Below are 16,589 nucleotides of genomic sequence, written 5' to 3'. Positions count from 1 at the left end.
TAAATTACGAAAAGATTAAATTGATAATTGAATCGGTGAAAAAAAAAAATTTGTGCGTTGAAAAATAGAATAAATACCTACGCCAGACTACTGCTGCTGCTAAACCATCACGTTTACGGCCGAGTTTCCGGGCGGCGTTGAGGTCCAATGGCAGATCCTTAGTAAATTTAATTACTCTTATATTCACCTTCATCCGCACGCCCTCCTGATGGTCACCGTGCCATGTATGACATTATCTCTCTGTTTTTATACACATGCACACTGATTGTACCTATATTGAAGAATTTCAAGGTTTATGATACCTGCTTTGTTATTATAGATAATGGGACAATGGAGGCGTATTGTTTTTTTTTTCTATGGAGGTTAAATTAAAGACTGATACAAGCATTTTTCCTCACCGAATAACTCTGGATTGATTAATTTGCCCCTGTAAAAAATGGAGGATTTTATGGTGAAGCCTTACATACTGGTGATATTACAATGATTTTATCATGAAGCATTACCTGGGGTCACCCTGGTTCGATTTTCTGGATCCATCTAGGCCTTCCGATTGGAGAGCGCAGGAGCACTTGTTCGAAAGTGTTAACAAGTCTAAAGCTTTTTAGCTCTTGTCGGAAGTACGAACTCCGTTAATAGAATTTGGCTTAGGCTGCTTGCCAGATAATCCACGTCAGAGGTGGTAATGCACGCCAGCTTTGCTATTGGTGTAGCTATCTACAACAAATGTTATGAGTAGTCTTGGTGGGGTAAGTTCAGCTTGATAAAAAAATTCAGTGTAATAAAAGGGGTTGTGGGATCATCTTAGTTTCATGCTGTGCCTTGTGTTATCATACTTTTGGAGCTGCGACACGAGATTATAACTATAAAATTTGGCACAGGATTAGCAGTTTAAAATTTTAAAGTGCTTTGTTGCTGATTGTACTATACCTGGCAGTAAATTCTATGATGATTTTATCCCGTTTTCCTTTTTCTTAAATTCTCTCCTGAACGATCTTTGAACATTGGCCGCGACTTTCAATTTTCCCTAGGGTCTGGCGAGTCACCCCGTCCCTTATGAAGGAATTAGCTCATGCAGTTGCCAGGGAGCACTTGAGGTTCAATATATAGAAATACAGAAAGAATGCTGGCAGATTCACTTGGTGCTAATGATGGAATTACAATTATTTACCACCATGATGCTTTCCCATACAAATATAGGGGAAGACTTCGAGTGCAAAGCATTTTGTCCTTTCTGCATTATGTCACGACACTTTCGCCCGATGAACTGCCGCTAAAATCTTTAACCTCTCCTGAAGGGTTGAATGATTTCCTTTGTTCAACTGACAAGGCTGTTCTTCTCCTAGAATTTTGTGGATGGAGTCCAAGATTACTGGCCAAGGGCAATAGCAAGGCTGAAAGTGATATGTATGTTTCAGCTTCATCTGTTTATAATTTTTCTTTGGTTCTATTTTTTGGGTTCTTGTCAACGTTATTAAATCAAAATATATTAACTGCCTAAGCTTCTATACCTCATGTATATCTACCATGTTTAAGGTATTATCTTCAGTTATCACGTAACTTATTTGATGAGTTTGCAAAAGTTTCTTCCATAAATATATTGGATTTCACAACATCAATGTTATCCATTTTTTAGAAAACTATCTAAATCTCCTTGCACAAATTGCTTAAAAGACATTTCTTGAAGGTAATCTTGGAATAGATGATGGAATTCCTGCATCAGAACAGAAGAATTACGGAAAGGTGGATGGTGGTTAGTTAATTCACATCATTCAGACGTTTTCAGAAGGAAGGAAATGCTTAATTACTATTCTCTCTTCTTATTCAATGTAAATAGGGAATTGTAGATGACAAGCTCAATTTGAGTATTGACAGCGGATTCAGTGTTTTTTCTTGGCTGAGCCGGTTTACCTCTGTAAATGATAGTCTTGTAAAGGAGACAGAGAATTTGACATTTCGTTCTGGAGCCTCCTGTAGTGTAGATGAGTTCCAGCAATTTAAACTGTTTTTGCAAAAGTTCATTGCAGTTGCTAGGGAGTTCTTCATACCTCATGAGAGGCATCGCGCTGGTTAATGACAAATCACTTCTTCCATCGCTAAAAGTCGAAGAGTCAAATTCATGGTTGACGGCAGTTTATTTTTCTGGATGTCCAAGTTGTTCAAAGGTTCTCGGAGAAGGCGATGAGCTGAGAACTGTTCCGCTAAACCCCTTACCTGTTGTGGAGGCAAGATTTTGTGACAAAGATTTTTCTGGATTACCTCTTGTTGATCTGACACAGAAATTTATTGAAAACCAATCTGTAGAAATCCTACAGAAAGTTTACTTTGTTGATTCATGTGCCACACAAAGCATAGTTTAAGAAATTAGAGTGGGTAACCAATCTGTTCACGATTTATGGTTTTTTTTTTTGGGATATTCGAGTTGGGTTTGGGATCAATTATTCCATGAAATTGCTACAAGTGCCTGGTTTGTTGTAGTAGTTGAATTGCTCTAGCATATACTGGGAGGAACTGGCCGTGAGGCGATCTTCTTTTTATGTTCGCTTGGTTAACAGGTAAAAATATTTATGTGCTTGCTGCTCGGTATTTTATGCTTTAAATATATAGTGGGATTTCTTAGCCTTCATTGACCTAAAAAATAAAATTAAGAGTGCATGTGTGTACTATGATGAAGTTGATAATATTTTCTCGAACTTTATTATTTTGGTTATTTTAACCAATATTATCAAAGAAAATTATAAGATATTTTAGTAGCGTTGTGAAAAAAAACTCATCTTAAAAACGTGGTATCATAGCCAAGTTTATCCTGAACATTTGCATGGCTAAACTTCATGCCTACAAAATGTTGTGTCGAACCAAAATATACATTGCAACAATTTCTAGCAATATGACAAAACTCGTTTACATCCCTTGTGTGTGTGTTTCGTTCATAAAGAACAATCACATAGATAGTGCTCGTTGATGCATAAAATCACTTGTTCTGAGTTCATGTTGTTGCCAATGCGAACTCTCACTTCTAAGTCATGTGTGCGACGCATTTTTTTTTTAATCTCTGGATCCTACTTAAATTAAATTTTCTGCCTTACGTTCCTATAAAATTCAAATAAACAAATCAGAAAACGCATTATGCTAATCAGGGATGGAACCAAGATTTCGATTCAAGTTCACATTTTTGGACAAAATTACATACCCGAATTCTCCAGTGGTTCCATCCCTAAAACTAGTCATATCAACATAATAGAGGCTTCTCTACGTCGTACTCACTTTCCACTGAGTTATTGTCGTCGTCGACGGAAAAACCTTCTTTTCCTTTAGCCCAGAGCACGAAATAGAGACCGGTAAACATGAGGCACATACCTGCAAGGCTTGAATTCAAAAGGGTATGTCTCAATATTGTCCAAAAAATTTCAATCATGTTTTCTTGATTCGGAATATTGATTGAATATATACCTTCCAATGCTAATGGAGTCTCCCAAAGTTATAACTGATAGTACTACAGAAATGACCGTAGCGAGGGGGTTAAATATAGACACCATGACTGGACCTCTTTTCTTCATTGCCCATGCATTGAAGCTAACACATATTCCACTCACACTGCCTGCCTGTTTTCATTCAATAGTTAAATAATTATTCAAGGAGCAAGGAGTTTTATGCATCACGTGTAACTCATAGATGGCAAATATGCAGATAGAAACTGGTTGTGAAAATGAATGATAAGCAACAGGGAATTACCAAAATGGAGTAGACAATGAGTTGTTGGATAGTTAACAAAGGCCATCCAGCACCCCATCCATTATCTTCAATCATCTGAACCATGGTAGTAAGAACCACACCTATGAGTGATGTTAATGTACACAAGGATATCGGTGCTGGAAAATCACGTAAAGTTGTAGCCTGAAACGTGCAGGACAAAAGTTACTATCTATCTTGTTCCTCCTGATATAATGTGTTTAAGCATCGACGTACTTGTAAAACGATTTGACTTGACAACACAAAAATAGCTGCAATCAGATACATGCAACCGATCATGGTTTGTTCGTCGAAAATGTTGTCAGGTGGTGGAGATGAATTCAAGAATTGAGCCTCCTTTGGTGACGGAGGTTGCACTGTACTTTGCATCAGACTCATTAAAAGTGCTCCGACAACACAGAGTAAAGTCCCTGCAATCTTGGCTCTGCTGTATATGCTTGCCAGCTCTATTTTCTCTAATCTGCATGGAGGGTTAAAATGTTTATTTTTTTCATGATTAATGAGGCTGCTTGAGATTATAATTAAAATGATGATGGGGAGAAATCGGACTGACCTGAAAGCCCAGGCAATGCAAAAGATTAGTCCTGGTGCAAGATTTGGCATGGCTGTGGCCATAGCTGGTGAAGTGAGACTGACACCTTTCATGAACAAAGACTGAAATACAGTCACACTGAAAACATAAAAACAAGAATTGGCATTATACATCATCTGTTAAAGCATAAAATTACATAATACTTTGCCAACTTTACAATTGAGTTGTTTCTAGCATGGTACAATCTTGTTTTGATGGACAAAATGTTAAGCAATTTTAATAATAATAATTGTGATAGATTTCAAATACATAAAAAATAGACGACTTTTGGAATTTATCTCTGAAATCCTTTTCCAAATCAAATATAATCATCATATCAAATCCATCCATGTAACGTGATGTGTTTATTCTCCCTATTTTTATGTTTCCCAAAGGGTCAAAAAGCTTAAAAACTCCTTCCAAAACAATTGTAAAATTATTGCATGTAATACCAAAATAAATTCATTTTGGAATAGAAGAAAATACTAATAGCACACCCATTCAATCATATAGCTAAAATGACTATTTTGAATTTAAGCGCTCTCCTCACTCAATGATAGCTAAAAAATATATAACAAAAAAGGTCTTGAGTTAATAAGTTCTTTTAAATTTGTTGTTCCAATTATTTGATTTATTTATCAAAGTTCAACTTTCAAATATGTATTAAACTCTTAAATTTTTATATTGACGTTACAAAATTCTGGATTTCGTTTGATTTAATGGTGGAATTTGCAACAATATAATGTTAACTAGGTATAATAAGGATGCATTAAATAAGTGAAAACTAGAAGAAGAAACGTCAACCTACCCTCCAAAAGAAAGCAAAAGAAGTTGAATCCATAACTTGACACTAAATTTGGTAGGCCATTGCTTCCTGCATGCAACATCAACATAATTCAATATCATTATGTTAAGCATTTTATTTTTCTTTTATTTCATGATATAATTTCGTCATTAAGTAAATCACATTTCTTGATTAAAAAAATAATAAACGTCATCAATGAAATGATTGTGTATCATACATCGTTGGATGTATTAAATATAGACAAAACAGAACAAGAAACAGCATAGATAAAATGGACTTGCCGTTCAAAGAAGATGGCTAGAGGAGAGAGTAGAACAAATGTGGCAAATGTAGAAAAAATGATAAGAGAAGAAGGGTGAAACCCAAGCTTCAAGAGATAACTTAGCAAAATTGAGTTCCCAGCATACAAAAACTGAACTGTAATCAATCCAACAATTATACCAACATCTTCAATGTACTGCAGTCTCTTCCAATTGCCCATCATTTTTAATTAATCCAATCTGGCTTGCATGCCTTATTATTTAAAATCTTCTAATAATCAACCAACAATTTTGGCAAAAATATAACTCTTTCTTGCTTGTATAAATGAAGCAACTTTCCAACAATTCTTTTCTTCTTTGGATATCTCAGTCACTTTCTTGGGATATGGGAATGCATTTCTTCATTTTTCTTGCAAAGCCATTCTCACAAGTAAGTAAATTTTTTGTGATTAATTGAGAAACAAGAAGAGATCATCCCCAGAAAATGGAAGGTTTTGAATTATGGAAGCCAACAAGTAGAATGAATGGAAGGTTGAGGGTGTGAATTTTTTGAACTATGAAAGCCAACAAATACAACGGTTTAAGTTTTCACCTCTCTTTATGGAACAAAGCAAGAATTCCCTATAATGTTGGAGCAAATCTCTCCCTCCCCTTCTCATGTATTTATGCATACAATAATGGACCATTGGTAATGGTAATAAGTATGTCAATATTAAAATCTCATGCATTATACCAAAAAAACATTAAAGATATTAATAAAAATAATGATACCAATACAGAAGAGTGAATGTTTTTCAAATTTTAGAGAACACCCACTTTTTGTGGTTGTATTGAATTTCTTTACTACCTATATAAAGTAAATTTAGATCATTTAAAAAATAATAATTTATTGTGTAACTCTTTTTTTATAAAAAAATAGAATATTAGCTACCATAATTGTCTTGAACATAAAAAGATAACGGAAAATTGGCATTCAGTTCCCAGCCGGTAATTTTTTTTGTGTTCAGTCCTGGGTATTTTTTAGAATTTTTATTCTCAGATTATCCATTATTTATCCGTGGAAGCAAAGCACATTCATTCATTAGCAGAACTTTTCCTGCAGTTCTTGAAAGACAATCCACCACATGGATTGGTCCCATTTCGTAATTGGATTCAGGTGCCTTAATTTAAGATATGGCCGTAACAAATGCTTTCAAGCCAAATATCTCTAGCATAATCTATTCGATTCGTGCGTGTACTAATACTGGCCTGTTTTCTCATGGCTTACAGCTTCATTGCCACATTCTGAAATCTGGGTTCGATTCCGATGTGTTTGTCTCCACGGATTTGATTAATTTTTATGTCAAGTTTAACCGTGTAAATGATGCGCAAAATTTGTTTGTTGAAATTCCTGATCCAACTGTGGTTTCTTGGAATTCATTAATTTCCGGGTATGTGAATCATGGACAGTTTCGAAAAGCTTTAAAGGTGTTTACTCAATTAGAAAACTCAAATGTTTTTGCGGACTCGTATTCGTTTACTGCTGCTTTATCCGCTTGTGGACAACTGAGACTAGTGCAGGTGGGAAGATCGGTGCATTCTAAGATTGTGAAATACGGTGTGGGGTGCAGTGTTTTTGTTGCTAATTGCTTGACTAACATGTATGGAAAGTGCGGTTTCACAATGGAAGCAACGGCGGTTTTCCAAGAAATGGTTGAGAAGGATAATATTTCTTGGAATTCTGTTATTGCAGCAAATGCTAGAAATGGGAAACTTGAACAGGCATACACTTTTATGCTTGAGATGCCAGAACCTGATACAATCTCGTACAACGAACTGATTGATGGCATTGCACGGTATGGAGTTATCGAAGATGCTATTACCGTGTTATCAAAAATGCAAAACTCAAATTCATCTTCATGGAATTCGATAATAACAGGGTATGTGAACCGAGAAAGAGGCAGGGAAGCTCTGGATTTTTTCTGCAAAATGCATTTGTGTGGTGTCCACATGGATGAATTCACGTTCTCCAGTATCTTAAGTGGCGTTGCAAGGTTGTCTGCGACCACATGGGGTAGTTTGATACATGGGTGCTTGTTGAAACATGGTTTAGATGGATATGTTGTTGTCGGGAGTGCTCTGATTGACATGTATTTTAAGTGTGGGCAGATAGAGGAAGCGGAAAAATCATTTCACTCACTTCCGGACAAGAATTTGGTAACGTGGAATGCAATGATATCGGGATATGCTCACAATGGTAACTTCAGAATGGTGATTCATCTCTTCGAGAAGTTGAAATCAATGAGAAATCTACAGCCTGATGAAATTACTTTTCTCAATGTATTTTCAGCGTGTTGGCATATTAGGATCCCTCTGAAGGTAGCAAACCAGTTCTTTGAATCGATGATTAATGAATATATGATTGAGCCTACGCCAGAGCACTGTTCTTTAATGATAAGGCTCCTGGGGCAAGAAGGACACTTAAACAAGGCCGAGGCTATGATTAAAGAACTGGGTTATAGTTCCTGTGGAATGGTTTGGAAGGCCTTGCTCAGTGCTTGTGTCACCTGTGGGAACCTAGAAGTGGCAGAGGTGGCTGCTGCAAAAGTTATTGAGTTGGAGAGCGATAACGAGTTTGTTTATGTGATGATGTCTAACATCTATGCCTCCAAAGGAAAATGGGACGATGCTTGTGGCGTGAGGGGAATGATGAAAGAGAGAATGGTAGCGAAAGAAGCTGGCTGTAGCTGGATAGAAGTTGAAGATGTGATCCCAACATCCTCGATGATTTGACATGGAGATGTTCTTGATGCTAATATGTACACGATCATCCCAAGGAAACCTGTTATGGTTCCACAAAGTGGGATATAAGCTTGTGAGAGATTATTTTTGTGTTGGGACTACTCTGCGATCCTTGCACGTTACTCGGGGGGAGCTCCTAGAATGCCTCAAGGCGTTCGAAGTTTGATTCTTACAGAAACTTGGATTCCTCTGTGTCAGATCACTATACATCATGGCGTGGGATGCAAATTAAGGAGGGGTTGTGAAGTAAAGATAGATGACAATGTTAGTTCGAGAACATAGAGTATGGACAATTTCCTTACGTCTAAGCTCGATAGTGTTGCATAGACAATTTTGTTAAAGCCAGCATAAAGATGTTAACTTTGGTAAAGTTCCACCTTCCCATCCGAGGATGATCTTAACTCGATTGTGTCGTATAAGCAACTTTGCTACGGATTAGCTCATAGTTGGATGATTTTGGAAATGAGAATTTGCCCCATTGGGTAACAAAATAATAGATTAAAAAAAATATATTAGGCCTAAATTAACTATAATATTTCTTATGTGTATTAATTTCATTTGCTACGAATTAGCTTATGTATTCTAATTGATTGCAAATTTTCAACTCAAGAAGTATGTGGGAGTATATATTTTGTTAAAAAGAGGTAAAAGGAGCAGATAGGCTTTTTACGTTTGTGTACGTGTTTGAATGACATACAAGAAATTACCTAGAACCAGGTGTGAAGAATAATAGTTTTCGTTGGTAAGCACATGAATCGGTCATGTCCAGTGAGCGAGTTCTTCGTGGCTACAGATACAAAAACATGGGTCTAGATTATCAGGAGTAGTTTAAAAGTTGATGCTTTTTCTTCAAATATCATTCACTTTGGGATGTAATTGAACCAAAACATTTGCGAGTTATTCGAAACTTGGTTCGATAAAAAGCTCGTTTGAGTTCGTTTATTAATCATAACAAGGCAAGCTCAAGCTCGATTTCGAGCTCGAAAATTTAATCAAACCAAGCTCAAGCCTAAGGGTATTCGGCTCGTGAGCTCGCAAACATGATTGATAATAGGCTCACGAGCTCGAGCTCGGCTTGTTTAGGTGGCTTGTAAGCTCGAGCTCGACTCGTTTAGGTGGCTCGTAAGCTCGAACTTGGTTCATTTATTGAGTTGACAAATAAATATATTAGTACTAATATCAATGGAAGGAATTGAATACAAAACATTGTTGAAAAAAGATGAATTTATACCACATAGTCACAATTACATTTTTTTTTATCTTACTTGCAGATCATTATATTAAAATATTTCTTTAAAACATAATAAATTAACAGAAATAGACCAACTTATTCTTTTTTCCCAAAAAAATTTACATCACTAAGTCATATATACGTTGAGTAATTTTACAAATTATTATCGTAAAATAATATATTAAATTAAATATAATGATTTTATATTGATTAAAAAGTAAAATTTATTTGAAACACAGTGAATGGAGTATTAAAGGAGTGAAATTATTGTAATGTTATTTATATGGTGATATCAGTGTATGACGAACATTTGTTATCTGGATGCTGGATGTATTATTTTGGATGTTCAATAATGTAATGAGTTTATATTTTTTTAGTTGTTATTTTTGTCGTTTTGATTATTTATGAATGAGTTTATATTTTTATGTCTGATTTAAAATTAGTTCATAGATAGATTTAATTTTGAACAAGTTCAAATCAAGCTCAAACTCGAGCTCAATTCTATGCTTTACGAGCTTGAAAACGAGCCGAACTCAAGTCAGACTTGTTAAACATAATAAACGAGCTATTAATAAATTAAGCTCGAGCCCGACTTGATTAACATGATAAACGAGCTTTTAACAAGTCGAGCTCGAGCTTTTCCCGAACTTAATAATTTCAATACAAATCGAGCTCGAATCTGATAATAGAAGTTCGAATCGAGCTTCAAACAATCTTAAACGAGCTAGCCCAAGCCAGATAATATTTGATTTAGATCGTTTACATCTATCTATACCTTCAGTTGTGTTCCAATGATGTTTAAAGTATTCGATTTTTTTTACATTAAAAATGAAAATTGTAATAGAATATTATATTCAATCAATTTAACTTTTTTCAGTGAAACCAGATGCGTATATTTCTTATTTCATTTAACTATTTTTATAATATAATTTCTTTATGAAACGTAATTAAAATAAATAAACTGTGACAATAATTTTATAGTTTGAAAAATTTCGATATTTAGAGATATTCTGTAAAACAAAAGATCCCTTCACCAGAACCCAAACTTGGAGAAAGAGTACGAATTATATGATAAAAAGATTCATGTGACTATCAATGTTTTGCGCAGTTTTCTTGGTTTGATAATGCTTCCACTCATATTTATGAAGTAACTTCTAGATAATTTGTTTTGCCAGAAATGATCAATACATTCATAATCTGCCATACATTCATAATCCGCCAGAATGCCAATTTTTTTAAAAAAGTAGCGCGCACATTCAAGGACAAGGTGCCTGTAGGATAAAACGAATGTGGACGGAGATAAAGGAAAAACGAAAGAGTATGTCTCTTGTGAAACTGTCTCACGAATCTTTGTCTGTGAGACGGGTCAACTCTACTGATATTAACAATAAAAGTAATACTCTTAGCATAAAAAGTAATATTTTTCCATGAATGATCTAAATAAGAAATCTGTACCCGTGGACCGTCTCACATAAGTTTTTGCCAAAACGAAATTGCTACCAAAACTATTGATAGCAAATATCCTCCAGCAGCTTGAAGAAATTTTTCGAATGGATTGATACCACATGATGAGATGTACTTATGACAAAATGTAGTTGACCCATTCAAACGAAGATACCCTCTGTTGCAATCTGCAAGCAAAGTCACCTTGGAACCGACAGACCCAGCTCTGATACGACGAAAAATAAAGAGCTCTATGTCAGAAAAACACATGTTCAAAGGGCCAACCATCTCCAGGAACTTAAAATACCATCTATGCTGAATTATTTCAACAAATAACTTACTGTTAACCCAACAAATGCGTCGAAGTTTAAACACAAACCCCAATTGCATTAATATAGTATGCATGCGATTGCACTAAAGCTAAGTCAGTCAGCATCTTGGTAAGTACTTTGATGCTAGTTATTCTAAACATCATTAAAAGGTACTGGAAATATCTTCAGGATCAACTTTACAGCAGATGACTCAGCCATAAACCTTGTGTTTCTCACGTTCCATCAGTTTCATCTGGAGAAAGGAGAACTATCATCACTATTTTAATCAAACACGTGCATAATCACTCAAATAGAACTTGCTACAATTATACTCACAAGCCGTAGTCTAGTGTATTTCTCTTCCTAGGCATCTCTAGATATTAATGAAACCATATTGATCCTTGATGCCAGCAAGAAATAATCAGGGGATTGGTAGTCCAGCGTGTTAGCTTAAAGTAGACAATCTACTAATACATTTTTGGGTTGATAGCAAATGTTTGAGAATAAGTAGTTTCTTAAAGCTACATTTATTACACCAGTTATCTAATTAAATTTCAATATTTCAATTATTTATCGTCCCAAAAGAAACTATAGATTCGGTATAGAGCATAAAAACAACACATAAATGGAACACTTGAAAACAAATTCTAATCTATAATTTCCAACTGTATTTAGCAGGCAAGTAGATGTCAGAATCTGCTGCCATAAAATCAACAAGATATCAGATTGTTGGGATTCGTGTTTACACACAAAATCATGAAGCCGTGTATATTTTACAAAAGAAACATGCCAAGAAATTATTGGCATGTAATACACTAAAAGAAAGGAAGACACCAAGAATTTGTGATCCCCTTGTGTCTATCAAACTAATATTTTTCCTCGAGGCTGCTAGTCAACTGTCTTTACAAAAGAGCAATGCAATGAATGATAGTGTAAGACCTTGCAAAAGTTTGGGATTCATTTAAGCACGTGGGAACTCATGTGCCTGCAGATCCAAATATTTCAGTTAGATAGCTGATAATTGTGTTCCACCCCCACGTGATTCTCTGGGGAGGCTGTGCCCTATATATATACCTAAGCATCGATCAAATAAACGAGAAACGGTGATGCATTTGTATTTCAGGAATTTTTTGAATCATTTAACACTACAAGGTCGAGAAACTCTTGAATCATATGAACTTGACTCTTCCTGTACAATGTGCCAAACTTCTCTTCAACATTGACAAACTCTCAAGACTAAAGTAATAGTCATGAAAACTTTTGACCGAGTCATTTCATGCCCTGCTCAGCAAACTAGGGCAGCTGAAATTGGATGTTTTACAAATTGTACGACTGGGTATTGTTAAAACAATGTTGTTGAAAAGCAACATGTCACCAACGAACATCCATCCATAATTGCTGTAGGAACTCCGTAAATCATCTAACTATAAATTTATTCGGAATTGTGAAGGCACCCTTTAAATGTTAATTCAATTGTCACATGTAATAAGCGCTTAAGAATGAGAATGCGTGCTAGAGTTTTCATACTCACACGCACAAGCTACATATACTGGTTGGTCAAAAGGGCTAAGAATATGAATGTGAATGTGTACTAGAGCTTTCATACTCACGCACACAAGCTACAGATATTGGTCAAAAGGACTATCTATGGGAATGGGAAGATACAACATGAAATGGGTTCAACATCATAAAACTTTTGAATTGCGAAATTCATTGTGGACAACGGCGGAGGGGTGAGGGTGGCGGGTTCATCCTTGCCATTGCCACTGCGCTGTGCAGAGGAAGCATTGATGCCACGCTCCCCAACTCCCCCGGCGTCCTAATCCGCAATTTCCATCAATTAATAACATATTAACAAATTTATTAATACCAGCGAATTTGAAGGAATCGAATCGATGAAAACCAATTCAGATTTTGACAGCAGCACTAGCTGATACAATCACAATACACCCAATGTTCAAAAAATAACAAATGATAAAATTTGGGGAAAAACCATAAAAAAAAAAAGAAAAAAAGAACCACCTGGAAGCAAATACACGGCGAAGGGGTGAGGGTGTCGCGGGTGTCCTTTAAAACGACTTCGTGGTTGCTTTCAGACTTGGTTTCAAAATGGCGGATTTCAGGTAAGAAATGGAAGCTCTGTTGTAAATACGGCAGCATTTCGACGCCATTCTTCAAAGAAAGAACAGCACTGTATACACTACATAACTGAATATATAATATCTCACAATATATTAAAAAAATAATAACCAAACAAAAAATTTATTTGATCTCACCATTAATCTTTTTGTCCTTGAAAATATTCCTAAACTTGTGTTTCAAATTTTCTTTACATTTTTTTTTAAAAATAAACTCATTAATATAAATAATCCTTCAAAAAAAATATCCAAAAGATCAATTACTTTTATAAAGCAATTATAGATATTCATCCAAGAACGGTCTCAATTAGATACATGTCTCATCATATCGTCAATTCTCCATCCATTTGTTTGGCTTGATAATAGATTGATATGCAAAAATATATTATCTTTACTTCTCCGCTTTTCAAAACTGCATATATTCTTTATCAAACTCCAAGCCATACTTTATTTAGTATTAAGACTCGGCAGACGATCTTACGGATCTTTATTCATGAGACGAGTCAAATCTTTTCATATTTACAATAAAAAGTAATGTTTTTGACATAAAAAATTTTATTTTTTCATGAGTGATCCAAATAGAATATATGTCTCACAAAATCGACATATGAGACCATTGCGTAAGAGTTATCGTGTAACTCACGGTCACATTCTTAAACTTTATATCACTATTGAGTAATGTTTTAACCGAGTAAAATTTATCTGTTTGACGAGTCGAATCGGTCAAATATTATCTTTTTTATGTAAAAGAAGCATTTTTCAAAGGACGGATACGAGTAAAAAATACATATCACAAAATAGAATAATGTGACAATTTCATAAAAAAAACTGTCTCTCTAACCATATCTTAGTGTCGAACAATATTATGGGTTTTGTGGTATTGTTAATTTGTTAAAAGGTCTTGAATGGTTAAAAAAAATATTCTCAACATTATGGTAGACTAACATATCTTCAAGATTTGTGGTGACGAGGCTGAATTCTTCGATACGGTGTGTGATTCGTCACAAATGGATGAATATTATTTCATCGAATGTTTGAATGGGATGATTATTTTATTCCATTTTCAGGTAATAATATTATGTAATTTAATGTTAATTAATTAATTGAAAAATATGTTTTTTGTGAGACAGTCTCACGAATCTTTATCTGTACGACGGATCAACCCTATCGATATTCACAATAAAAAGTAATATTTTTTCATGAATGACTCAAATAAGAGATCTGTATCACAAAACACGATCAGTAAGACTGTCTTATATAAGTTTTTGTCTTAATTGAAACTAATCGTATCAGTAAAAAAAATGTTCACATTTGTTTGTTAGAAAAAAATATATCCTTGCCCCCCAAACTAATTTGAAAAGTGGACAAATTTGACATAGAGAAATGTTCGTGTTTTTCATTTGTTTAATTCAGCATACCATTTCAAGAGTCAACCTTCAAATGTTTAATGTTGAAGTCAATTATTTTCACCCGAAAAGTTTGACAACCGAACCTAATGCTTAAAATTTGGACTAATAAAGCAATCAGTCCCCTACCGTAGCAACTCGACCTCATGTTACATTATCAGTGAAGATCCAAAATTTAAGACGAGTTTTGGATTCGAAATCCAATATAAAAATAGTTAAAATAATAACGAAAAAACTCAACCCGCTAATAAATGTAATCAAATTATCTTTCACTTCACTTGTATATGTGTTTTTACAATTCAATGAATGTAAAAAGAACGTATAAATCTTTAAAAAAACATATAAATTAATTAAAGAGTGAGTATCACTCCCAAAATCTGAGAAAAGAAATCATAATCCCAGGGAAAGTAAACTTGCCACTCCAACAATAACCCCACTTCTCTTTAAAATTCTTTTCTTAATATCCGAACCAATCCCCCAACTTGATGAAATATCAGATTCCAACTTCGAATCATATCTATAATTCGGGTTTGACCCGTATAACGCCTGTATCCCCGCCACGTCATCTTCTCGGAGCTCCGCTTTCTTTTTCCTCGGGCTCAAACTTGGGTACATAATCGCTTCCTTCACGGTGGAGTGAGCCAACCCCAGCACATGTCCGATCTCATGGGTCGCCACCGATTCCAGGTCCACGGCCACCTTCGATTTCTCGGCCGTGAAGTCCACAGCCCACCTCTCCGCTGCGTCGAGATGAAACCTCCCGTTCTCCGGCGAGAAAGCATGCGCCAAAACCCCCAAGACCCCATCGAACGCCTCCCCGTCGCCGTGGTCGCCGCTGTACCAACCAATCTTTATGTCAGCCGACGAGTATCTCCTCGCCTCCGTGAAATTCACCGGAATCACGGCGGACCACCTCGAAAAAGCGCTCCTGAAAGCCGACTTCACGTCCGTCGAATTCACGTAGTCGATCATGTGCGCGGGAGAGAAAGCGTAGGTTAACGTCATCGGAGATGGTCGAGCCCACCTCGGCTTTCCGTAAAAGTAAGCGAAGTGCCTCGTAGTTTTGAACCTTCCGCCGGCGGAGGGAGACACATCGCTAACGCCACACCTCGGCGAGATGATCACTCTCATCGTATCATAATTCAACCTCCCCGTCTCCGATAAACCCAGATTTTTCTGATACGAAACCAAAGCCGATTCAAACTCCTCATCGAAAAAATCAGTGAAATTATGGTCTCCGGATGAAACAGGCAAGTACCCAAAGCGGCCAAAATAACGCTTAAGCTCCGCCATGCCGTCGAACCGGCTGCCTTTTCCGGCATCCAGGAATCTCATGAAACCATGCCACGAGCTGTTTGTCAACCCATCGGCGTTCAGTTCGGATATTGAATCAGGCAGAAACATGGCGGGAAAAAGCGGGAGAGATAAAAGGAAGAAGAAAACAAAGCAGGTCCAAGTACGATGATTATTGTAATAACTGAAAACCGGAAACATGGATTGCGTTGGATTGCGTTGGGTCGTTAGTTAATAAAATCTTTTTGTGTTGGATTCTGTGTAAACAAAGGATGATTGGAGATATATTTAAGGCAAAGTTTAAAAGAAAACAAAGGGATTAGTTTTCATAGATATTTAATTTCACTTGGTTGAATTGTAAGTATAGATAAGACCGATGCACAAGAAACTGTGACAGACGTTTGGAAGATTCTTGCTTTGTGTTACTTTTCCTTGGAGATTCCAAGGTTGTTTTGGTGGGTGAACATACCCATTTAACACATGTTAAAAGTTTCAACGATTTCATCGACATAGCAAAGTACGACTTTTTAAAAAAAAAAAATAAGAAAGAAACCTAGAGTTACAATATTTCGAGATAATTAGTAAAATATCTTTGATCAAAAT

The 16,589-nt window shown here is 35.7% G+C and overlaps 4 protein-coding genes, 1 long non-coding RNA gene and 1 other non-coding gene across 10 annotated transcripts; 2 read left to right on the top strand and 4 right to left on the bottom strand.

Moving 5' to 3' along the window:
* The first annotated feature begins 110 nt into the window (after window positions 1–110).
* LOC142541487 (uncharacterized) lies at window positions 111–2,527 on the top strand. 2 transcript variants are annotated; one of them, XR_012819349.1, is made up of 4 exons: window positions 111–224; window positions 320–746; window positions 1,029–1,750; window positions 1,835–2,527. It is a non-coding gene; the product is annotated as an uncharacterized LOC142541487 (long non-coding RNA). The 2 variants fall into 2 exon arrangements; XR_012819351.1 differs by lacking the exon at window positions 320–746.
* A 427-nt stretch (window positions 2,528–2,954) lies between these two features.
* On the bottom strand, window positions 2,955–5,922 carry LOC142541486 (WAT1-related protein At5g47470). 4 transcript variants are annotated; one of them, XM_075648019.1, is made up of 8 exons: window positions 5,401–5,922; window positions 5,127–5,188; window positions 4,301–4,417; window positions 3,964–4,207; window positions 3,730–3,891; window positions 3,448–3,599; window positions 3,262–3,354; window positions 2,955–3,087 (listed from the first exon to the last, which is right to left on the bottom strand). In XM_075648019.1, the coding sequence occupies exons 1-7, from the start codon at window positions 5,605–5,607 to the stop codon at window positions 3,309–3,311; spliced, it is 990 nt and encodes a 329-aa protein (XP_075504134.1). In that variant the 5' UTR covers window positions 5,608–5,922; the 3' UTR covers window positions 2,955–3,087; window positions 3,262–3,308. The 4 variants fall into 4 exon arrangements, with proteins under 4 accessions (XP_075504134.1, XP_075504132.1, XP_075504133.1 ...); XM_075648017.1 differs by having other exon boundaries at window positions 3,262–3,362; window positions 5,401–5,919; XM_075648018.1 differs by having other exon boundaries at window positions 2,955–3,354; window positions 5,401–5,921.
* A 487-nt stretch (window positions 5,923–6,409) lies between these two features.
* On the top strand, window positions 6,410–8,700 carry LOC142542790 (putative pentatricopeptide repeat-containing protein At5g47460). The gene has a single exon (XM_075649616.1). The coding sequence runs from the start codon at window positions 6,557–6,559 to the stop codon at window positions 8,153–8,155; it is 1,599 nt and encodes a 532-aa protein (XP_075505731.1). The 5' UTR covers window positions 6,410–6,556; the 3' UTR covers window positions 8,156–8,700.
* Window positions 8,701–12,140: 3,440 nt separating this feature from the next.
* LOC142541762 (protein NONRESPONDING TO OXYLIPINS 2, mitochondrial-like) lies at window positions 12,141–13,366 on the bottom strand. Its single transcript, XM_075648228.1, has 2 exons — window positions 13,226–13,366; window positions 12,141–12,980 (listed from the first exon to the last, which is right to left on the bottom strand). The coding sequence occupies exons 1-2, from the start codon at window positions 13,318–13,320 to the stop codon at window positions 12,860–12,862; spliced, it is 216 nt and encodes a 71-aa protein (XP_075504343.1). The 5' UTR covers window positions 13,321–13,366; the 3' UTR covers window positions 12,141–12,859.
* On the bottom strand, window positions 12,472–12,592 carry LOC142544053 (small nucleolar RNA snoR83). The gene has a single exon (XR_012820020.1). It is a non-coding gene; the product is annotated as a small nucleolar RNA snoR83 (small nucleolar RNA).
* Window positions 13,367–14,941: 1,575 nt separating the features above from the next.
* Window positions 14,942–16,399, bottom strand: LOC142541485 (metalloendoproteinase 1-MMP). The gene has a single exon (XM_075648015.1). The coding sequence runs from the start codon at window positions 16,185–16,187 to the stop codon at window positions 15,084–15,086; it is 1,104 nt and encodes a 367-aa protein (XP_075504130.1). The 5' UTR covers window positions 16,188–16,399; the 3' UTR covers window positions 14,942–15,083.
* Window positions 16,400–16,589: the final 190 nt, after the last annotated feature.

The sequence above is a fragment of the Primulina tabacum genome, chromosome 4 (assembly GCF_025594145.1).
Source record: "Primulina tabacum isolate GXHZ01 chromosome 4, ASM2559414v2, whole genome shotgun sequence".
Lineage (NCBI taxonomy): Eukaryota > Viridiplantae > Streptophyta > Magnoliopsida > Lamiales > Gesneriaceae > Primulina > Primulina tabacum.
Note: the sequence above shows the minus strand (reverse complement) of the source record. Positions and strands in the feature narration are given on the sequence as shown.

Bases quoted from the DNA above. Each gene is read 5' to 3' on its own strand.
- LOC142541486 (XM_075648016.1), bottom strand. From the start codon at position 5,607: ATGATGGGCAATTGGAAGAGACTGCAGTACATTGAAGATGTTGGTATA. The intron at 3,892-3,963 runs GTACGTCGATGC...TGCACGTTTCAG, and splicing joins CAAGTCAAATCGTTTTACAA to GCTACAACTTTACGTGATTT. The intron at 3,600-3,729 runs GTAATTCCCTGT...GAATGAAAACAG, and splicing joins TCATTGTCTACTCCATTTTG to GCAGGCAGTGTGAGTGGAAT.
- LOC142542790 (XM_075649616.1), top strand. From the start codon at position 6,557: ATGGCCGTAACAAATGCTTTCAAGCCAAATATCTCTAGCATAATCTAT.
- LOC142541762 (XM_075648228.1), bottom strand. From the start codon at position 13,320: ATGGCGTCGAAATGCTGCCGTATTTACAACAGAGCTTCCATTTCTTAC. The intron at 12,981-13,225 runs GTTTTAAAGGAC...TAATTGATGGAA, and splicing joins CTGAAAGCAACCACGAAGTC to ATTGCGGATTAGGACGCCGG.
- LOC142541485 (XM_075648015.1), bottom strand. From the start codon at position 16,187: ATGTTTCCGGTTTTCAGTTATTACAATAATCATCGTACTTGGACCTGC.